General features: G+C 42.1%; 1 protein-coding gene across 3 annotated transcripts; it reads left to right on the top strand.

The window, feature by feature from the left end:
* The first annotated feature begins 813 nt into the window (after positions 1 to 813).
* Positions 814 to 23,712, top strand: LOC138208323 (dual specificity testis-specific protein kinase 1-like). 3 transcript variants are annotated; one of them, XM_069166139.1, is made up of 10 exons: positions 814 to 1,153; positions 2,878 to 2,953; positions 14,486 to 14,679; positions 15,336 to 15,457; positions 17,159 to 17,207; positions 18,337 to 18,486; positions 21,846 to 22,019; positions 22,322 to 22,405; positions 22,596 to 22,682; positions 22,806 to 23,712. In XM_069166139.1, the coding sequence occupies exons 2-10, from the start codon at positions 2,923 to 2,925 to the stop codon at positions 22,908 to 22,910; spliced, it is 996 nt and encodes a 331-aa protein (XP_069022240.1). In that variant the 5' UTR covers positions 814 to 1,153; positions 2,878 to 2,922; the 3' UTR covers positions 22,911 to 23,712. The 3 variants fall into 3 exon arrangements, with proteins under 3 accessions (XP_069022240.1, XP_069022241.1, XP_069022242.1); XM_069166140.1 differs by lacking the exon at positions 2,878 to 2,953 and having other exon boundaries at positions 815 to 1,153; XM_069166141.1 differs by lacking the exons at positions 814 to 1,153; positions 2,878 to 2,953 and adding an exon at positions 6,077 to 6,231.

Raw genomic sequence — 23,712 nt, 5'->3', positions numbered from 1 at the left:
TTTCCAGAAGAACCACAAAGAACACTGATCAGACGGGGTTAATTTATCTAACGACACCACAATGACTTGTGGAAGACATTTGACTGACTTTGTATTTCAGGAGAGAAGTCGATGCTTTTTGAATGGGAGAGGTTTATTTTATTTGTTTGGAGCCAGCCCCTAGTGGCCCCTTGGTGGTATTACACTTCAAGTCCCTTCTGCTTTTTTGGTGCGTCGCTTCAATTTAGCCTGCGTTGTCCCATTTCATCACGTATAAAAGCACAGAGTGTCCGTTTGTCTGTTATCTGTGTGCGCTGTCTGTTTCCAGTCTATTCATTTCCCACACCGACCGACTGACTGACTGACTGAGTGGGAGTTTATGCTGCGGGCCAGCGCTCAGCCATTGTTCCAAACACTCCCACCTCTGCTGCTGTGCTGGATCCAGATACTTCTGATGATCAGCACAAACAAGCTGGGACTCCATTTTCATTTCATGCAGTCATTAAGGCATCATTTTTATTATTATCATTATTATTATTGTGGGGAATAATCAGTGCCGGCTGAGGGCAGGAGGGGTTGGGGGAAAAGGGGAAGGGGATCCTTGAAAAGCTTTAACAATCTTTGAATAAATAATAATACAAAAAAAATGAATGCAATTTTTATTAAAAAATGAACAAGTACTGTTTCCACTCCGTCGTTTTAACAGCACCACAGACTTTTTCCAGGCTGCCTGCCTGCACGCAGCTCAGCTCAACCTCCTCTCCTCGTGGGTGGAGTTACATCCACCGACGTGCTGCTGCTGCTGCTGGGTTTTTTTTTTTTTTTTTTTTTTTTCCTCAACACAACACAAACCCAACCACACCAATGAAACACGCATGTGGTGTGAGCGAGGCTTGTTGTTTTTTTTGAGCTGCTGCAGGGACGTGAACGCACCGCCTTTGCAAAGCCTGCACGAGACCGCCACAAGAGTGAAAGAAAGAAAGAAAGAAAGAAAGAAAGAAAGAAAGAAAGAAAGAAAGAAAGAAAGAAAGAAAAAAAAACTTCCTGCAAAACTACAGCGGATATATGACGCGAAGTGTTTCATCTCCACTTTGAACCACGAGCTGCCCCATTTCTTTGTATTTCTTTTTTTTATTTCGTAGACCCCCGCACGCGACGCTGGAACTGAATCTATGTGAGTATGTTTTCATGTCTTTTGTGTTTCCGCGTTGCCACTTTTACTGCATTAGACAACATTAAAATAGTCGTGATGCTGTGCGGTGGTTCCCAACCTACGGAGCAGGTCGCGAGATTCAACCTGAGGGGGTCCGCAGCTCGCTGAAAGAAATAGGACAGAAAGAAAAACAATATCTAAGGCTGGTTTCATTGATTTTAGAAAATGCACCCGGTTTAATTCCTGGATTTTTAAGGTAGCTAATACAATTACTCAATTTATTCTGTATTGGGGTTACATGGTGTGCAATTTTAAAGCTGCAATATGTAAGATTTAAATCCCGTCTTGTCATACCACTTTGTATGCTAGGAGGCGATAGTGAGTCACCGAAGCATCCAGTAAGGTCAAATTTGAGCAGTTTACTTTCTTTTCCTGCTGTTCGTTGGTAATTGGCTTTTTTAAAAATAATTATAATCAACGTTAAAGCGTTTCGGTTAAGCCTGTAGTTTACGATATATCTTGTTTATCTAATAAAAAAAAAAAAAAAAAGAAAGAAAGAAAACAGCCCCGCAAAACCATTTTGATGCCATTTATAATATTGTTTTGTTTTGTTATTGTCGTCATTAGCTGCACCATAAATCTGTTTTGTATTGTCTAAATAAGGCTGGTTGCTACGCCTGGTTTGTTAGCGTTATAAAGTTGCTTAGTTGGTAAGGTAGCTAAATGACAAGCTAATCTAACCGGTCTGAACCGCCCATTAACAAACAGGTAACTTAGCGAAGATATTAGCACTGTCAGTAAAAAAAAGGTACACAACTAGCTGCCTTTAAAAGCTAAAGCTACTTAGCATTAACAGCTGTTTGGCGGGCTCGAAGAAATGCTGCGGACGAACACAATACGTAGATGTTATTTCTTTCCGTTCTCCGGACAATTAGATTGATTTGATTCACAGTGGAACGTTTTAAACTGCAGATCTTATACATTGCGATCTTTAAAGGCGCACGAATATTTTGATATTAGGAACGAGACAAACAGTTAAGCGTCAGATTAAAATTGCTGCCAAAGATAATTACGACCCGACGCAGGTCCACTCAGTTCTGTGGAGCCTTTTAGCATCTTTCTTTTTTTTTAACTCTTTGTTTACTGTTCTGGTTCCCCAGTCGACTGCAGACAGCTGTTTTCAAAACAACAACAGCAAGAAAAAAAGAACATTTAAAATCAACTGCACACGATGTTGCTGGTGAATGCAGCCATATATTGTTCTCAGGGAGTTGGTGGAGACCAAAACAGAGCTGAAAGGAGAGGAAATAATTCACTTGTCAACATTGAAACAACAAATTATCTGTTGTGTAAATAAATAATGAACATTTACAACAAACAACGGAGCAGGAGAAATATTCCAGCGTAGAAACACTTTTAGTTTCTTGAAGTTTGTTCATTTTTTTTTTTCTCTTTTGTTATTTCTTCTGAAATGCCTGAAACTGATAAACAATTAAAACAGTTCAAACGTGAAGAAGCGTCGGTGACACGAGACAAAAAAAAAACAAACATGTTGCCTTTAAGAGGAAGAAAAGAGGGCGACCGTCCGCCTCGGAGAGAAAAAGAGCAGCACAGAAAAAACATTCACGTTTTGTGTGGTTTGCTTTCGTCGGCCCACTCCTGTCGTTTTCTGGTTGAAGTCCTGCGTCTCTGCTCATGTTGTTGTGCTCATTTTGTTGTCGCATGTTTGTGTGATGCTTCCTCAGTTTCTGCACGGAGACCTCGGGGTTTTCTCTTCCGCCGCCCACGAGATGCATAAGAATAGCTTATTAAATCAATGGAGTAAGTATGGAGACACTCAAACTCTTTTCAACTCTTCCTCCTCCTAGTGTTTGCACTGTAAAAAAAAACACACACACACAAAAACTCCACAGTTGAACACTGAACTGAGGAAACCACAAGTCCCGTCACTCGCCTCGAGTCGTGACCTGTGTGTGTGTGTGTGTGTGTGTGTGTGTGTGTGTGTGTGTGTGTGTGTGTGTGTGTGTGTGTTATTGTGTGCAGGTGAATCTGCCGTACGGTAATTGTGTTTAGCTCGGCATTGTTCTGAAATAGAAAAAGACGTCGCCTCAGCATCCAGTGTCCCGTTACCTGCCCTCCGTGCTCCAACACATCCTGCAGAGGTTGTAACACTCTGTGACAAGTGAATTAGTTCATAAATTAGCGTTTGATTTATTTTTTTATATATAGATATATATATCTATATATATATATATATTCTTTTTTTTCCACACGACTGCTTCATTTTCAACCACATTTATTTATTCGGTGTTGAAAACCTGCGTCGTTTGTTGTCGTTTTTATCCTGGTGTACCGACGTTCCCGAATACAGAAGTTATCGGGTCGTGCTGATGATCTCACGGCTTCATCTGAGAGTTTCCTTTTGATATTTGATCCACCAAAAAAACAACAACACATGAATTAAGTTAAGTAGGTTAAAATGATGTTTTACTGCCTCTCAGGGCTGCGAATAATGATTATTTTCATTATCCGATGATCTGTCGATTAATTATTATTATTATTATTTTTTGGTCAAATATTAACTAGTGTTCACAACGAAAAAATAATCCGTTTATTATCATGAAGGACCAAATAAAATAGTGAACAATCACATTTAGGAAGCTAGAATCGGAGAATTTATGCACTTTTTCATTAAAAACAATTAACAAAATAGTTTGCAGTTAATTGTCACGTTCGGGTTATAAATTCAGATATTAATGTTTGCAGCTCGACTGCTTGTTCACACTAATAATGAGTCTCTGACTTCAGGCTCGTCTGATTGGATTTATAACGGTGAAACGGTACTCTGAAAATTTACGTCGTTTTTTTTCTTCCTTAAAATGTAGCAGTTTATTTTTTTATTGCTGTCAGCTGTCACATTTTTACCGCCTTTTTTTTAATTTACCTTCACACTTCTGCCGCGACATGCCCGGGATGCCCGGCGGCAAGTCTCGTGTTTGCGTTGTCTTGTGCGTGTCGCACCTCCATCCGTCTCCAAAATAAAAAAAAAGACTTCAAAGACATAAAATTTAGATTACAACTACAAAAGAAAAGGAATATAGAGAATACATTTAGTGTGCTATCTTCCCCACAAAAAAACACCAGGCTTAAAAAAAAAAAAAAAAAATCAACTTCTATATGTGGAGAATCAAAAATGTGTAACAGGTAGGTAGGTAGGTAGGTATTTACTTTATTAATCCCCGAGGGGAAATTTTTTCGCTACAGCAGCATACGTACAGAAGCAATAAGACAATAATAGAAACAATAGAATAAAATAATAGAATAGAGTAGAATAATATAATAATAGAAAAGCAATAAAATAAAATAGCAGCAGAGTGGAAATGCCAAAAAACCATTTAAAAAAAACCATTTTAAAAAAAACCATCAGATCTTTAAAGTAAGACATGAAACGACGCCTCTAAAGCTCCGCCTGGAACTACCTGTGATCGGGCGTCGGCGTCGCCACGCTGCGTTCACGTTCAATCTTCGGCCACATTTTTCCGACGTGGCGCGAACTTGACAAACAATCGAGGTGGGAGACAGAGATACATTGTGCTGTTTCCCACATTTTGTATGACCTCCCGACACTCGTTTTCCAGCCCACTCGCTCGTTCTCCTACAAGCGGCGTGCTGTTCTCAAACGGGTAAAAAGAAATAGAGCGAAGCAGCGTCTTCCTCCGCCAGCGTTTTTTTTAAATTTATTTTATTTCGTTGGTGTTGTTGGATTCCTGTACGGCCTGAAGTTGTTTAAAGCCGTGAACATGACTTCTTTTTTTTTTTTTTACTTTGCATGATGGTGTATTATCACTTTACAGCCCTCCTGGCGTGGAAACCATAAAGTAGAAGCTTGGTCTCGTGTGTCACGTGGTTTTGTGAAAGGGCCCCGGTGGATATACAGTTACAGTCCAAGGCTGCAAACAGCTCGAGGCCGACACAAACCAACACCGCTCCAATTACTCACTGATTTTAGATGACTTTTCAGCTACTAAATGATTATTTTACCCTTTTTTTTTTGTGTGTATTTTCTTATTTACTGACATCGCTGAAAGGTTTAAGAGCCAGCTGGTTTTACAGTACAGCTGTTTTGCGTCCGTGCTTTTAGGGCTGCAAAAGAACTTACTTGGGTTTGGCGAAGGGCGCCGGACCGCCTTGAGTTAATTGGTATTTTCTTTGGACCTTCCCCCTCGACCAAGAGAAAAAAAATTGCGAAACCCCCCCCCCCCCTCCGAAACAGTAATCTTGTAGCCAAAGTGCATAAAGAATTGAACATACTCCTACGTAAACCTTAATATCTTAGCGGAACGATCACTTTTCACATATCTAATAAATCAAAACATTAAAAGTGGAGCCACAAACTACCAAACACAAATATCATGTTCCCAGCAAGTTCAAATTCTGCTCGCGTGCTAATGTGCTAAAATCATATGATTAACATGGTAACAGTTGCTAAACATCATGATAGCATTGTCAGTGTAGCTACATTAGCATTTAGCTCAAACCATTGCCATGCCTAACTATGACTTTATTTTACAATTATTTTACAGCAAAATAAAGTATAAATTTGACTCCTTCCCCTATTCTCCCCACATTTCTATCTTCCCTTCATGAAGAAGGATAAATCCCCGACCCTTTCCATTTTTCTGACCCTTAATCTCCACCATAATCATTTTGTCTGCTTAATTCATCACCTCAAACAGATATCCCTTAAGTCGGTGTCGACCACTGTGACGTCTTCTTCATGGAGCTCGGGTTGCAACAATAACCACATTACCACTTCACCATGGTATTAGGAGGCGTACCGCAGGGCAGAGCACATCACCGCTGTGGATCCGGCAGCGTTTCCATGATAGTGGTTGTTATAACATGTTTACAGTTTGGATTGCACAACGAACGCCGAAGTTATTTAGGTGTTGTGCAATCCCAGCATACAGAAAGTCAAACGGATACTGCGAGTTAGCCGTTGTGTTTTCACGAGCCGACCTCAAAATCCAGGTTAAAAAAAGAAGAAGAAAAGAGGCAAAAACAGCGTCACCTGATCTCCACTGAAGTAAACGAAGACGGTGAGTGAGATCAGTGGAGGAAGAAATGTATAATGTGTCGTTTCCTGAGTGACGAGGCATTATTAGAAAAGACGAGACCTCCGCTGAAGTGTGAAGCGAGACGCTTCTCATGAACTGGCTGAATCGCTGCTGGGAACATCAATCGGTGACGTTTATTTGTACAATAATTTCATAAACTCTCGGGTTAAAGAGATTTGCAGAAAAAGGCCCAACGGTTGCTCTTTTAGAAATTCTGTGAACATCAAAGCATCTGAAGACGTTCCCCGTTAATTCGATCTGTCGAGCTTCCGGCTGCAGCGCATTAAAGGAGGCTACTTCACAGCAGCAGGCTCGGCCTCGGCCAACCGTGCAAAGAAGCTATCGGACTCCAGAAATCTCAAGAAACTGGATCTATGAAAACAGAGCACATCAAAAACTACACTTCCTTTAAAACTTGTGCCGTTCCAGTAAAATATGTAAAACTGCATATTAATAAAAGGCCAAAAGCTTTTTCCTCGTCGCCTAGACTTTTTTGCACCTTCCTAATTTAAATATGTTTTTGCCCACATAATGCTTGTTTTAGAAAGAATCGAGGACAGCAGTAAATCAAATCAAACTCTACAACTAGAAATGTTGGTGTTTTTTTTTTTAAAAGCAGTGAGTGTTTTATTTTTCTTCCCAGAATAATATCCTCAAAGGTAGGATAACGTACTCTAAAAATATTCTAAAAATATTTTGTGTCAACGTCCCTAAAATGTTCTTCATAACATTTACACCCGAACATTTTTTAAAAAGGTTTTCGGTGGCAGTTAAAGAAATTCAACAACAACTTTTTAAGAGTGTTACCGCAAAACGTACAATGTTTCTAAAGCGTTTTATCCAACTTGAAAATAATGACATTCTGGAAACATAAACTCTGCAAATTACATCACAGTTTTGAACACGAACCTAACTGGAGTTCTGTGGAAGAACAGGAGCAGCGCTTTGATCCCCTGCATGTATTAAACTCGAGTTATTGAACGGTTATTGTCACTACCATTGACTACTGTTTCCAAGACCAATGGGATCAATACTGCATTAGTTGGTAATGGATTGACAGGGATTGATCTGCAGTGGTATTGCACGTTGATCCTAATGACGTTAGACACCGCCTCGGGCTCCAGCGCGAGGATTTGTCTATGAAGCCAAAAAAAATGTCTACGATCTCAACATAGCAGATCAAATGGACGTTAGCAGCGTTAGCGGCACGTAGCCGCAGCCACTGTAAACTATGGCGATAGCGGTGATTACGTTTCTGTAATCAGCCACAAACTCCCAAGTTTCTGTCGTTTTGCCTTATCTCTTCCATCAGGGGCGTTTTAGCCTCTTTTGGCACGTTGTTTTGTGTTTTTGTGGCCCACAACCTTAATGTTTTGGTTGAGTCTCTTGGCTCTCATCTGCCTTGTTTCCAGCCACGGTGGATTCTTTTCATGTTGTGTTTAGCGTAGACTGATTTTGTGCATCATTAAACGTACATACATTTCTTCATCTTTGTTAAGTTGCATCTGTTCCGCGTTGGTCTTTGCATTTTTCTCCCTGCAAGAGTTGTTATGTTAAAAAAAAAAATCGATTGAGCGTCGGTATTAAATCAAGCGTTGTTTTTCCTTGGGCATTAATAGTTTATGCAATATTCTGCGTCACTGCTTTTTCCAAAACCCCGAGTGCGGTCGGGGCGTGTGGTGAGCTGCAGCTATGTGCGTTGCCCCCCTCGTTGGTCTGGTGTCAAAACCCGACCGACATATCGGGCGATCGGCTATCTCTGCTTTTAAAAACCTGCAGACGGGAGGCTGAGTCATGCGTCACCTCTCTTTTGGAAAAATCCATCAGGCAATTAACAGCTACTGCGGCTTTGGCTGGAGCCCGTTTAAAGTGCTGAGGCTTTTAATGCGTCGGGCGGCGGCCAAAAAATGTCATGACCAGAGGGCAGATTAACGCTGCGCTGCGGTGCAGTTTGCCCTCCTCGTCTACATACTTCACGCCTGAAGTCACTGCGGAGGCTGTTAACCGCCAGAAAAACTCGTAAACTGGAATCTGGAATCTGGATGCTCGACTGAAGCCCCGACCGGACTGGATTTATTTCTCTTAATGGAGGTGCGGTGATTTTAATACCACCTGCCACTTGTATTTGAGCGACTTTTCACGCCTTCCTGAGAAAAATTTAAAGCGTCAGGTTTTTCAGTGACGTCGTTACTCCTCCTGTAGTTTCAGTCCAATCCGAAGCCTCGTCCTTGTACTTAAAGTAAATCTCCAGAAGGTCTTTTCCTCCTCTGGAGTTTTATCAGCTTAGTGTGAAATTCTGCTTTTCTGTTGTTTTGTTTTTACTTGTGGCGCTAATTCATATATGCACCCATATTTTATAATAATCATAACTTGCTGGATATTGCAGCTGCTTGGTTTGTTAGAGATTACAGATATGCATTAGGATATTTGATATATCAGGATATTTGGATATTTGATTAGAACAATAATTTTCTCCTGAAATGCTTTTAAAGTTCAAATATTATTTACATTTTTGTCAAACATTCAAGTGAGTCACCGCCCCGACGACACCTAACCATGTGAAACTCCCTGTTTTTTGGGAGGCGAAACCTTCCTTAACAGCTGCTTGGAAGTCATTCGTCAGCCGTGCAAAAAACAGACGGACGGACGTACTTCCGCGGAGAGAGAATCTTCGTGCCGAGAGACGGAGCTCTGAGGGGTGCGAAACCGGTTTTTACTGTCAAACCGTCACGAGCGGCGTTCCTTATCGGCGGGGCGGAGGACGTCGGCGGCGGTCACGGCCGGCCCGGATGTTCCCGTCGATGGTCAGACACGGGTCAAACTCACAGCGGGTTGCGATAACAGCATATTTTTTTCTCGCGTCCTTCTCGTCCAACGTGTGGAAAAAGAAAAACACAGCTCGAGCCGCTGAAGAAACTTTACAACTATAGAATTCGAAGCCCGTACAGTAGAAGTATTGATGCAAGTAGGATTTTTTTTTTTTATTACGATGTCAAAATGTGGATTTTGGTGGCTCGTGAAATATCACAAGCGGTAGACCCCAAACTGCAGGCTTGAAAATGTTCAGAAATGACGTTGCAGATGGGAAAACCATGTTTGCTGGTTTTGGATGGAGCCTCGTGTGGAGGGGAAGTAAGGAAGAGACAGAAAAGCAAAGAGTGTTGAGTAGAGAAACAAACAGAAACACAAACACAAACTCCGCCCACAGTCTGCCAGTGAGTGACCCTGTATGAATTATATAATATGTATATATATGTTTAAGATGCAATAAAAAAAACAACTTATGATTATAAAAAAACCTAAAAGGACCCTTTTACCAATGCACACAGGCCTTTTTTTTTTTTTTTTTTTTTTTTTTTTTTTTTTTCTGTTAACACCTAACATCTCTTAATTATAACAATAATAACACATTTTATTTGTATAGCACCTCTCACAAGAAATGTAGCTCAAAGTACTTTACATGCATTCAACAGATTTAAAGGAACATAAAAACAAGTTAATTTCAAAATGTGATTCTTAAGAACTGATGACATTATACACTAGATGATAAAATAAAGTAAAAAATGTGGAAGAACTATCTTGTTGCTATACGCTTATGGTAATGTAAAGAAAAGTATTTAAACATGAACACAATTTCTTTATAATTTGCTACTTATTTAGTGAAAAAAAAAATCAATGAAAATGTGCTGTAAGATTTTGTTTTCATGTTGTTGTTTTTTTATCTTTCATTGTAGCGTTGGGATAACTACTGTAGTTCCCCTCAATATGATGAAAAACCAAATCATTAAAATGTGAAGTCTTCCATTATATTTTGTTGCAATGCCATGAAAACTAAAGTTTAAAAAAAAACTTGCAGACACACTTGGAGCCTCGATGTTTTTTTTTGTTTTTTTTTCAGTTTAAAGATTAAGGTGTAAAAAAAAAAAAAAGGAAAAGTTTGGGGATGAACCAAGTCAAGACAGAAAAGAAGTCGAGGTGACGGATAGAATCGGTAGAAAAGCGAGTGACGGCCAGATGATCGGGCTGCACTGTAAGCGTTTCTCTCAAAGTGCAGCGATTGTTTAGTCTTTGGCCCCGACTGAACAAAAGCAGCATCCCCCCGACTTGATTGACAAAACCCGGCCAATTGTGTGAGCGTGTCAACGCGCGCTTTCCACCGGCGTCATTGTGAAGGCGAGCGAGGCTGTTGTCGTGGAAAAAACAACAAACTGACCTTCGCTGTTGTGACACCAGCCCTTTGTGGCTGAAATTAGGTCAGGACTCCCCCATTTCGTGAGGAACACAGAACGAGCATCACTCGGGGGGAGGGCTCTGACACACATCGGCTAAATGTGCTGCTTCACTCGACCTGTAGAAATTCGTTGTGAGTTTTTGGCTCATTGTTGAGTTTCTTAGCCCGTAACATAGTGTTTTTGATTGACTCTCATTTTGAGCTCTCATCGCAACATTTTTTTTAATTGTTTTTTATTGTTTTCATCGTTCACTCATGTTGTACCAAGTCAGTAATATTTTTGCCTTTTAAATTTATGTGATTAACTCGTAGACTTTATGTAGAAATAGACGTAACTTCCGGGTCTAAAAAGTTAGGCCAATGCGGAAGTGTCTTAAACTGCAATACCACCGAGTGCCACTCGTGGTTGGCTCCAAAAAGGCTCCGGCTCCATAGACTCCCATTCAACTTCTCTCATGTAATACAAAGTCAATATATTTTTTTCACAAGTTTGAATGGTATCATTTGCTAAAGTCACTCCTTCCTATCAGTGTTCTGCCGGTCCATCGGAAAATAATTCCGTCACTAATTAAATATTAGGCCTCAAAAAGCGACGTGTGCGCTTGTTTAATCCACAGGCCTGTGGTGCAGTTAGGTTTTTGCCATAAGTGGGCGGGGCTTAATGTCCTTGGGTTTGTCTGAATATGGTGATTCCTAGCCCCAAAATACCAACGACTCAAATGCCAAAGCCGAGGCTTCAAAACGTCCGTTCAAAAAACAAATGGGTGATGTCATGCCGCTTGATTTGAAAAGTTTCACAAAAGTGCTGCTGACCAACTTTACTAGCTGTAAATTTCCCCACTCAAAGGAACTAAATAGCCTAAACAGAGAGGGAATGAACAAATAAAATACAGGAAAAAATGCCTTTGGTCTTTAAATTGTATTATTATGCTTTTTAAAACTTGCTCAGTCTGAAGCTGAATTGGCACGATGCCTCTATATACACTTTTTTGGCCTTATGTGTGCATTAATAATACAAACTACTTTTAAAAATTATCACTCAAACATTTATCTTCAATACCCATTTGCTATCCATGTTTTTTTTTTTTTAAATTTCATACACATTCGTTCTTGTCTGATTAAACTACATTACATGTCAAACGTCTCCCTCGATAGCTCTGGACAGCGTCTGTGTTCGTCGTTATCAATCGGCCCTGCCTCTATTTTAAGCCTCGCATTATTCATTGTCTTTGTTTCAGCCTGTAAAGTGGAAGCACTTTCCCCTCATCCATGCAGCTCATAAGTGGGAGAGTAAAATTAGACCTTTTGTTAGCTTCTCTTTCATCCGGGGTTCGCTTGCACACTGTCAAATGCATAAATTGACCTTTTGGTTGTCACACAGTATTTTTGTGTCAGTGTGAAGAGTTTAGCAGCGGTGAAAGGAAAATATTAAAATAAGACAAAATGTTAATGAAGATATATTGTTTTGTTTGTTGGGGGGAAACATAAACTCTTAAACTGATGATGGGATTATTTTCGTAAAACTAATAAGTAGGAGCAACTTTAGCTGGCCAAACTTTGGCTTGTGGAAAAAAATGTATTTCCTCTATATTTCACAAGAGGGGTTAAATGGGAGTCTATGGAGCCAGAGACTTTTTGGAGCCAACCCCTAGTGGCCCTCTGTGGTATTGCACTTTAAGGCACTTCTGCATTGACCTCACTTGTCAGACCTGAAAGCTACGTCCACTTTTATATACAGTCTGAGTTAGTATCATTAGAACATTGTGTTGTGGTCCCATTAGCCTGTCATGAAAAATAAATTTAAAGCAATTTTTCCTGATCATCATCAAAATTTAAACGGATGGTTAAAAAATTAGCTACAAAATAAGGATGATGTAAAGATTTGCGCTAAAACTGGATTGACTGTGATGCACTTGTGATCGAAGCTAGGAGTCCTGTTGGATCCAAACAGGTGTGAAATCGACCTTTCCACTTTGGGAACTTACACAGCTGAATTAAGAACTGTTCCCAGTTTCTGCTTTCCAGTGTCCTCGGCCTGGTTTGGAGTTCCAGGAGCTAAATTGTGGGACCCTTCAAAAGCTGGTTCTAAATCAACTAGTGTTGTCCACATGGGTGGCTGGAGTGGGGTGGCCGCTCCCTTTGTTGGCTGCTAATAGCATTGATTAGTCAGGCGGTTAACAGAAACAACCATCCCACTGCTTAACGAGGACTTGTTAAACTTTTTATAATGAGGAAAAATAGAGGTCGTAGTTTGGACACATAAAAATGACAATGTCTGTACCGCTGTTACCTCTTTAACGATGGACATTTGAAGCGTGTCGTCTTTTCAGTAACTTGCATGCGATTCAAGGTCGTACCCGTGGTATCGACGTTGGGGGGGGTCCCCACTGTGACCCCACTGTGATTACACATGCATACACACACATATATCTACATAAAATAAACCCAAAAATGTATGGGAAAGGAGGCGTGTAGGAGACATGTATATATTATGTCATCCAAAATGTAAATGTTTTTATGAAAAAGTCATACTATAGCATGTCGTCCAAAGTATTAAAAAAAAAAGTCATACTAATGTATTTTGTTCAAAATATGAAAAAAGTAATACTATAACATGGCGTTCAAAATAGGAAAAAAAAGTCATACTATAGCGTGTTGTCCGAAAACTGAAAAAAAATTAATTCTATAGCATGATATATTTTTTTCATATTTTGGACGACATACTTTAAGCACGACTTCCGTTCATGTTATAGAAGCCAACACAGTGGTGTCAGTGTCGTTGTCTCAGTCTAAAGGTCCCGGGTTCGATTCCCAATTTCTTAAAGTATGTCGTCCAGAACATGAACGACTTAAGTCATGCATATAGTCCATAATGTAAAACAAATATCATGCATGTATTTGTAAAGGTGACAAAGAGTCACACTACAAGCAAGAACATGCAATCCTCCACATTAAGTTCCAGACCCCCTATTGAACCCAGAACCTCCTGATTGTGAGATGACAACGCTGGCTTGGAACTGAACCAATGTGCTGCTTTTATTGCATTTTTGTCTGACTTATATAACTTATATGACTTTTAAACATGTTATGGAAGAAAGCACAGTGGTGCAGCGGTTAGCTTTGTTGCCTCCCAGTCAGAAGGTTACAGGTTCAATTCTTGCCTTAGACAGGGATTTTCATCTTAGATGTTAATGACATCCTTTCCAGGGCAGGAATTGAACTTGGAGCCTTCTGACTGGGAGGCAACAATGCCAACCACTGCACCATTGATCTGTCTACCATAGCCATATCCCATAAAAGTCATATAAGTGAAACAACTATGCAATAAGGGCAGCACAATGGTGCAGTTCCAAGCCAGCGTTGTCATCTTGCAGTCAGGAGGATCTGGGTTCGATAGGGAGCCTGGAACTTTGTGTGGAGGATTGCATGTTTTTGCTTGGAGAGTGACTTTTTGTCACATTAACGACTACATGCATAACATTTGTTTTACATAATGAACTACGTGCATAAATTAGTCATGCATATTTTGGACAACATACATATTACTTATGCAGGAACATACAAATTCCACATGGAAAGTCCCAGGCGGTGAATCGAACCCGGGACCTTTAGACTGCGAGATGACAACGCTGACAACTACACCAATGTGCTGGCTTCCATAACATGAACGCAAGTTGTATAGTAAGTCATCCAAAATGTCATAAAATTGTCGTAGTGCAGCGTTTTGTCCAAACTGTCATGAAAATGTCATCCATGTGCGACTTTATCCAAAATACAAACTGTCCTTCGAACATCTGTGTCGCTTTGATGTGATGAAAAAAAAAGGTCAAAAGAAAAAACGAGCCGCATCGGGTAGATTCCACGAACCCGTCTTTAGATTCGGTTGCTTGTGGTTTCTTGGCTGAATCTTTTCTACACTTGTATTTTTGTCTTGTAAATGGACTGAATTTAAATCTCTCTCTTCCAAAAAAAAAAGATAATCATGCGTCTCGTGTTTTTCCCCAGCGGATATCTCCAGGATGTGTGATGTCGACGTGTCCTCGGAGCCCACCAGTCCCACCCTTTACGGTGAGTCCTCAGACAAGTACTACCACGTGGACCGCTGGCAGAAGCTCCGCACTGCCGTCCGCAAGCTGGAGTTCTGGGAAAACTTCAGCGCCGAGCTAATCGGGAGCGGCTTCTTCTCCAAAGTCTACAAGGTAAATTTCTTCCGTCTTCCCGCGCCCTCTCGTTGAGCCCCGTCCCAGGCTTTGGAGCAGGCCGTCAAAAGCTCGCTTTGTTTTAGCCACTAATTGGGACATTCTTGCCATTCCGTGATTGGCCTGCCGGCTTTGGAGAGACCGCGGGGACGCAATACTCACCCCCAGCCGAGACCTTACATAACTCCTAAATGTGTGACACCCCTGTGCTGGAGCGGAGCTACAGGAAAAGCTCATTTTCATGCATTTAGGCTTTGTCCCAGATGAAAGAGGCCACGGGATGCGTGAGCGATCGGGGGGGGAAGTCGGTGCTTGGTTGCGTCCGGATTTGAGCGAGATCGAGACAGCAACTTTACGTTGCAGTTGAAATAACCCTCGGTTACCCGTGCGCACAGAATTTGCTTTAAAATTACATCTGTGTCGCTTTTTGAAAGATGGAATAGCACGATTTACCTTTTTGAAAATAGAAAGTTGAGTTCATAAGCTTTAATAAGATAAACCCTTTTGGAATTCAAATGGTGTTCGCAGCTCCAGACTTAATTGGTCCCATTATGACCTGCAGCTGATGGTGTTTAACGTTAACCTGCACCAATGCACTGTAAAAAAAAATTACCTCCTTCTGCTACCACTAACAAAGACACCCCCTGTCCTTCAAGGTGATGCACAGCACCAGTCGGAAAGTGATGGTAGTAAAGATCTACAAAAACGACGTGGATCAGGACAGCATCGTGCGAGAGATCAGCCTCCTGCAGAAACTCTCCCACCCCAACATCGTCAGGTAACGCCGTCCACCAACGTCCACCAACGTCCACCAACACTTCTCTCTCTCAGACATTTGCAGTTTGTCTAATGCGGTCCACCTCTGCTAAAAGAAAAAAGAAAAACTGCTGGAGGATTTCCCTCCCAGAGCATCATGCAGTCTCAACAGTCTCTCCACCCTCCCACACATCACTCTTTTCTCCCCCACACCACAGCTTCACGATCTGTGCTTCGGTTGCAGTATTTACGGCTCCCAGAGTTATAGAAACAGTGGACTGACAATACCTTCAAAATTGTTTATGCTTACTTTTGCTATACTTAATAATTTTACTGTGGTTTATTCTAATATGTTAATAGTTGGGGGAAATGGCTATAAAGTATGGTGTACAAAAAAACAACAATAACTGGGAAATATAATATTTTTTATATTAGGACTGGATATCATTGACATGACTTCAATATCAGTTCTTGATCGATAGTCTTTTTTAAAATAAATTTTTTTAGAAAATCCGTTTTAAGAAAAAGGAAATTACGTCGTAAATCACGGTACAAATTCTTAGTTTTCATGCACTTTAAAGGGGGAGAGCGTAAACCGGCTTGTTTTCTGTTGCTACAATTACGTGATGTCAGCGTAGCAACACGGTCGTAAATGATCTGAAAAAAAAAAAATCGAAACATAAATAGGAAATTGTATTGCAAGTGCGTACCAAAAACTTAGAGCTCACGGGTACAGAAGCATTCGGGCAGTCGGCGCTGCGGCTTCAGCCAACACGAGTGAAAACGAGGCCTCGTGCCGTGTAACACTGGCGCTTTCATCTGCAGCGCTTACGTAAGGTGTGAAGCCGGGCAGGCGTAACGTTCGCCCAAGCGATCTCGTTTTAGCCACTTAGCAAGGTCACAGCAGCGAGGTTATCAGAGTGCAGCTCGGAGTGCTTTACTGTACAGCCGGCCGGTGATGGAAGCTTTTTGGCACACGCCGACCTCCTCGCACCGCGGAGGCCGAAGCCAAACTCACGCGTCAATGATATCTGTTGCAGCCGGCGGTTCCCACAGCCCGACTGTTAAAGCATTAATGATAAACTGTTGAGGTGAAAATTTGATATTCAAGCTAAATTTTTCTTTGGCATTGCAGATGACATCTGTCTAAGTGTGTTGAATCATGGACAGCAATTCCTTGCAATGCCTTGCCAAAATAACGTTTTTGTAATTATAAGACATCACGGTGTTACCTGATCAAATAGTATAATGTATTATTGTTCACCACCATGACCATCCACCCTGTAGTTTATTTTTTAAATTGATTTAATCCCACACACTATCATACATTGTCACCAATACTCACTAAACCACCAAATGCGTATTCATCCGCGACTAAAAGTAGTCCCGAAAAAAATGTGTTATTTCTTCCTGTTTGAGTCCACCCCTCGCTCCTCCCCAGCTCATCCAAATATGGTCACAAAAACAAGATGGCGACGGCCAAAATGCCAGACTGGAAGCTTCAAAACGGCAGTTCATAAACCAATGGGTGACGTCGTGGTTGGTCACTACCCGGTTAAAGATTTAGGTCTTCCGTAGGAATCAGTTGAGTGAATGACCTCTTGGTTTGTCAAGCGTAACTGAGGCTACACTATACTAAACGCTAAAATGCGATATCAAAGACAATGAGAGCGAGTACACACAAATGACAAACAGGTTTTAAACGTCGTTCCTATTGTTCTAGATATCTGGGAATCTGTGTGAAGGAAGACAAACTGTACCCGATCTTAGAGGTGAGTTCGACACTTCTTCTTTTTTTTTTTGTGGTTACCACATGAGTCATTGTTACAGTGTCCGCTCGCAGGCTGGCTCTGTTCTGGGTGTGGAAAACACAACAGATTAAACTGATATAACGTGAGAGCGATAATGAAAATGCGAGTGAGCCGTTGAGTCAGGCGTTTATTGTGTAACCCGATCAGAGTTTCTTGCTGCCACCGTGACAAAAAAAAAAAAGCTTTTCCTCAGTTTTAATATTCAAAAATGAAGCTTAAACGTTATTATCGATTCCTTTACATGTAAAAACCACAAAAATGATCTTCTTCAAGACTATTACGACTGCAAATAAAATAACCAGGAAAGATTTTAAATATGGGACCTTTATCATTTCTACGATCCCTACAGTGTCCCTTTAACTAACGATGCAGTTTACGGAAATGTCTTTTTATAACATTCTTACTTATGTTATATTGGAAAAAAAAAAAAAGGATGAAATTATATCTCGTTATGACAACAAAAGCTTATTATAAAAACGAAATAAATTGGTATCTTTTAATACAACAAAATATGTCTCACCTGCAGGAAAAGTTTCTTCTTAAATATGTAAATCGTATTATAGACAAAATATGTCAGAATAACGTGAAAAGTTTCAGGTAAAAACAGAACAGAGTGGTATCTGGTAATATTGAGAATATACTGTAGTTTCTTGAAAAAAAATAGTTGTAATTATGAGTAAAGACGTCGTAATAGTTTCTTAAACAGAATGAATTGTTGTCTCATAATGACAAGAAAACTTGGCCTCCTAGTAAAAATGAATAAATACGTCAAATATCTTCTAAAAATGAGTTTTTTTTATTATAACACGAAAGTTTCTCTTTCTGAGATAACAAAAGTTGAAGTTTCTTGTAAAAGTGAGGAATCATCTCATTAAAAGAAATGAAAAAGCAACTAAGGTAGTGGCTTCACGGTAATGTTCGCCTGTACGTTCGAGGAAATTACACTTTGACGTCATCCAATATTTCTGCATTTATCTCATTTATCGACCTCATTAATATATAACTCGACATAAATGCTTCTTTTTTTTTTAACCCTCCCCCCCCCCCCCCATTTCGAGTCACTTATTTTGGTATCCGCTGCGTGTTTCAGTACGTAAACGGCGGCTGTCTGGAGGAGCTGCTGGCCCGGAAAGACGTCCCGCTGTGCTGGAGAGAGAAGGTGGACTTGGCCTGTGACATCAGCAGAGGGATGATCTACCTGCACTACAAGAACATTTACCACAGAGACCTCAACTCCAAGGTGAGACCGGCAGGTCTGACTTTGCCGCGTTTAAAGTTTCATCTCGTATCTCACCGGCTCCACGTGTCCACTTCGGCTCAACGACGGAGACGAATAGAAAACCAGACGGTGGAAGGTGTAGTTTACTCAACGTGTATTTTTTTTAGGTTGTCTGCTCAAAACCGTCTCAACCACTAATTAAGAGAAAGGTTTTTGTATTAAAAAAAAAACAAAACAACAAAAAACGAATTTGGCCCCGGAAGTATTTTGAGGATTTTGTTTTTAGAAACACGTCCAGGAAGAAGATTATTTACATCACTTTCTCTACCAAAACCGGACCGAACGTTACAGTCGTCAGGAGATACCGACGCCAACGTGCACATCCAGTTCCAGTTCATGTAATCGTCACGCTGAACGCATCCGTGCGGAAACACAAATGGCCGAATCGGCAATAAAATATAAATCAAACGGACTCAAAAACATCTCGGGTGTTCTTTTTAATTCCCTCCTGACTTCCCGGTGCTGATTAGCGAAGGATAATCCTGTAAAGTCTTCTTCACAGTCCTTCCTAGCTCGGCCATTTTTATCTAACAAATTATGCAAATTCTATTTCAACACCAGCAAGTTGATCGTTTTTCCAAAAACATCGATTAAATGAGTGCGAATCTTGAATCGACTTTCTCTTGCGAGTCTGGTTTAACTGAAAATGCGTCCTTTTCACCGATCGTCGTGTGTTGTGCTTCACTGGAAAAATGGATGCTTGCTTCATTTTGAAATAGCCAGAATCTAATTGCTTCCTTTTACAGGACGATTTTAATAACGTGGAAAAAAAAATGTCAGTTTTCTATTTATTGTCCGTAACAATCGAGGCCTTTAAGGATCCTCTTCCAACGCGTGGGTACGTTTCTGTGGGTAGGTGCCGCCTCCTCTCTCCGGTTGCCAGGTTTCCCAGAAGAAGCGGTCAGCAACGCAAAGAGGCGACATCACGGCCACTATTGTCATGTTAATAGATTTTTTTTTTGCCCGCTAAGTGCTGCTGCTGCACACATAACTGGTCGGCAACTCGCACGCACACCGGATTTGTGTGAGAGAGAAGAAAAAAAAAAAGAGGCCTCCTCTCCGGCACCTAACCACCCTGTCACCAAGGACGTCACCCCCCCCCCCTCTCACCCCCCGCCCTCGAGGCCACTTGGGTTTTTTTTTGTGTTTTTTTTTTGTGCACCCGTCCCAGTTCGCTTTGTTCACACAAAAGGCCGAAAGGTCACACTCTTGGTCGCGGAGGGCGGATTGATCCGTGATGACTTGTGATAACCGATTTTGGAGATACAAAAGCTGCGCTAGTCACTTTTATGTATTGTCAACGGATGAAGCACAAAAGGGTTTTGTGTGTGTGTGGAGGGGGGGGGGCTGTGTGGGGGGGGGGGGGATACTTTGGTTAACTAAAAGTAATAGTTGAAACATGCTAAAAAAAAAGTAACGGATAAACAGTTTGTTTAGCTAAGAGCAACTGAAGTAATGGATAGTAATTAATGAAACGGACGCTAAGAGTAGTGAATAAGTTTGGTTCTTGAAACAGGTGCTAAAAGTTTGGTAAAATAAAAAAAAAAAAAAAAAAAAAATGTATGAATAAGCAGTTCAGTTAGCTAAAACTGTAGTGAATGAAACAAATTTGATCAGAAGTAGTGGTTTAAAAGATGATAAAAGTAATAAATGTTCAGTTAAATGTAACGGTTGAAATAGGCACTCATTAATTAAGCTGTTTTTTTTGGTGCTTTTATTTTGACAGTCTCGTAGAGTCGCCATCAACTCCAGCGACGTTCACCCGCGTCTACCTTCTGTCAGCGCGACTTTTAGTGAAAGAAAAATGCATGAACGACTCTCGTGCCGAGCTGGAAAGAAACGGGTGCGCAGGAATCAAGTAACTAAACAGTAGTTACCGGACGTAACTTCAGTTCTATGAGTGCGTTCCTATTTTTTTTTTTCCGTATTTCTTTTCTCCGTCAACGGTTCGGGGGAACAATCTGTGATATGGCGGTGTCCATGTTTAGTCAGTGGTTCCACCCTGATGTGGGACTGAAGATTTGTTTTGGCTTTGTGGGGAATAAAACTCGGGTCTGAAAGAGAAGCATTAATGACCCTCAGAGATTTGTCCTGAGACGTAGGGAGGGCTTTTGTTGCGCGCTTTAAATGTGGTGAAAAAAGGTCAGACAGTGATTAAGTCGCCAACTTTTACAAATCCAGTTAAGCCGCTGGACATGCTTGTGACATCGACGTTTCAGAGTCGGCAAACTACATCCCCCCCCCCCCCCCCCCCCAAAAAAAAAAAAAAAAAAAAATCCCCCCTCAGTAACTCTGCAAGTTAACTCGAAACCGAAAACTTTTAAGCTCCTGGGAAAGTTGGGGCCCCTTTTTTAATTAGTGCTTCTTTTTTTTTTTTTTTCCTCCCCTCCCTCTTTTGTATCTATGAGCGCTTTCTTTCTTTCTTTCTTTCTTTCTTTCTTTCTTTCTTTCTTTCTTTCTTTCTTTCTTTCTTTCTTTTGTTGTTGTTGTTGTTGTTGTTGTTGTTGTTGTTGTTGTTGTTGTTGCCTCGAACTGTTGCTTTCCCCTGCAAGAGAAAGAGATGGAGGGGCCGTGGCTAAATTTAGAGCTGGAGTCTGGAACCCAGGTTCCCCTCAACCCCCCCCTCCCCCCCCCCCCCCCTCCCCCTCGGAGAGCCTGGTAATGACAGGCTACTGGATGGAAAAGGCTTCTTGTGCAATTGGAACCAGATGACTGAGACGTCACACACACAGAGGACAACTTAGATTTACATACATGCAAACCCATTTAAACCAGCGCCCCGACATCACGCCCATTCGCTGCACACACTCTCGGGGCCACCCACTGTTGTTATGTAAGCACAGCTCTCCCACCTCCTGCCTCTCATCACACCTCCTGCTTCTCAGCCTGAAAAAAACGACCAAGATTTCTCTGTTTTTTTTTTTTCCCTCTACAAACTATTATTTTTAATTTGTAAAAATGAGGCGCCCGGCGCGACGACCGAGGCGACCGCGCCGGCGGCCGCGGCCTCCCGCCCGGCCGAGGTGAATTATTTAGTGTGCTGGAAAGGTGCTGACAGCAGATCCTATTGAGTCTATTGACGAGTGGAGAGATTAAAGGGAGACGGTCTGTCTGTCTGGCAGCTGTTCCAAGGAAACACCAGCGTACACAGCGGAAGCACGTACAAAGATCCTTTTCACGTTAAAGATAAAAGTGGACAGAATGAACTGTGGATCTGGCGGCCTGATTTGTTTTTCAGCTATCGGCCCGACGCCGCCCTCTGCTGGGCGAAATATCGCATTGCAAGTTTTTCTCTTACCAAAATCCCCCCTCCCCTCCAGAACTGTCTGATCCGGGTGACGTCTCGGGGTCGGGAGGCCCTGGTGACGGACTTCGGCCTGGCCAGGGAAGTGGTGGAGCTGCCCGTGAAGGACCCCGGCAGGAAGCTGTCGCTGGTGGGCTCGGCTTTCTGGATGGCCCCCGAGATGCTCCGAGGAGAGCCGTACGACCGCAAGGTAACGGCCCCCCCGTTTCCTGATTTCAGCCCCGATGCCATTTGGAGCAAACATGGCCGCTGTTAGCGTCTCATTTATTCCCTGAGGTGGTCAGAACGTGAGTTAAATGAGTCATTCATGTAGTCTTAAATGTTGTATTACTCTGTAAAGCAAAGAGAAAAATTTGTCACAAGTGAGAAGCTGGATTTCTGTAATGTTTGGCCTGAAAATGGAATATTAGGTAAAAAAAAAAACGACAATTAGGTTTATTATTCTTTAAACCGCTCCAGCTGAGGTTTCGTTTGGCGTCTTCCTCGTTCCAGGTGGACGTCTTCTCCTTCGGCATCGTGCTCTGTGAAATCCTGGCCAGGATCCCCGCTGACCCAGAGATCCTCCCCAGATCCCAGGTAGGAAAAAAAAACAACCCCAAAAAACCCAACAACCCCGGTATCACAGCAGAGACCAGAGAAAGTGGAAACGATGACTGAACGTCAGCATCAGTCATCCGAGACGCGTAATTGTTTTGGCAATAAATGAGGCGATAGACGTGTTGTGATATTTGAAGATGTCAACCGTCGCTGGTCTGATGTGCTTCAGGATTACGGGCTGGACGTGAAGGCGTTCAGGGAGCTGGTGAACGACTGCCCTCAGCGTGTCCTGGAGTTAGCAGCCAGCTGCTGTATGGTAGGTAGACCGAAGTCGATGCTTTCGTGTGTCCCGTCCCGTCCCCCCCCCCCCGTGTCCCCTCTCCCGACTACGTACGATGCATTTAAGGAACGTCGGCAACTTCCTTCTGTCAAATCCAAGGTGGAGTCCTTCCGACGGCCGGCGTTCACCGAGCTGCTGGACGAGTTGGGAGAAGTCGGCGAGAGCCTGGAGCCGCCGGCCAAATCGGACCTGACCGCGAGCTGAGCGGGAAAGGAACTGAAAGCAACACACACACACACACACACACACACACACTCACTCACGCACACGCACACACACACACCCGACCCGTCCAGCGTCGGGACCGGAGGCTCCGGGATCGTTGTCGGTCAGGAAGCCGGTCGGTTACCCGAGTTAAAAAAACAAAACAAAACAACAAAAAAAAAGCACACAACACACACCCGGATATTTCCGCTCCTCCGAACTCGTCTTCGCTGAGGTGCTTCGCCGGCTGCGTCTTCCGGAGGACGGACGCAAGACTCTCCTCGTCCTCGCACGGACACTTTTGCTTTGACGCGATTCGTGTACTGATGATTCGTAGTTACACTCGTAGGAGGGAAAACACCTTTTTTGTTTGTTTTTTGTGGTTTCCTTGACTAAAAGGTCCCGTCCTTTCTTCTCGGCTCCGCTCCGTCTGTCCTTCGCGAGTTTGTAAGCGACGACGCAGGTAATCGGGTCTGTCGACGGCCTTTTTGGAGGTTTCCTCTCCTCGCCGCTCTCTCGCCGGTCACGTTTGATCCTGCGGGCCCGGACTCTTCTCCGACAGGAAGTTTGTTTTGACCGAGCGGGAAACGCTCTGCTTTTTTTTTCTACCGGGAATTCAACAGAGACGCAAAACTCCTGCAGAAAGCAAAGCCGCCGCGGATACGTGATGTTTAGTGGGTTTTTTTTAAGTTTGGCTTTGAAGAGTTGGATTCAGGTTAAACAGCTCACGGTCACAGTTTTATGTCGGTGTCAGTTTAGGCTATTTATTATTTCCATAAAACAAATGTTTTTTTTTTTTTTT

This window comes from Embiotoca jacksoni, unplaced genomic scaffold (genome assembly GCF_022577435.1).
Source record: "Embiotoca jacksoni isolate LCO1_2020_lvr unplaced genomic scaffold, fEmbJac1.0.p SCAF_37, whole genome shotgun sequence".
NCBI lineage: Eukaryota > Metazoa > Chordata > Actinopteri > Embiotocidae > Embiotoca > Embiotoca jacksoni.
This window is presented reverse-complemented; position numbering and strand designations above follow the sequence as displayed.

What these genes read in the sequence shown, in the direction of transcription:
- LOC138208323 (XM_069166139.1), top strand. Translation starts at nt 2,923, where the DNA reads ATGCATAAGAATAGCTTATTAAATCAATGGA. An exon ending in TCTTCTCCAAAGTCTACAAG is followed by an intron (nt 14,680 to 15,335) that starts GTAAATTTCTTC and finishes CTGTCCTTCAAG; the next exon opens with GTGATGCACAGCACCAGTCG. An exon ending in ACAGAGACCTCAACTCCAAG is followed by an intron (nt 18,487 to 21,845) that starts GTGAGACCGGCA and finishes CCTCCCCTCCAG; the next exon opens with AACTGTCTGATCCGGGTGAC.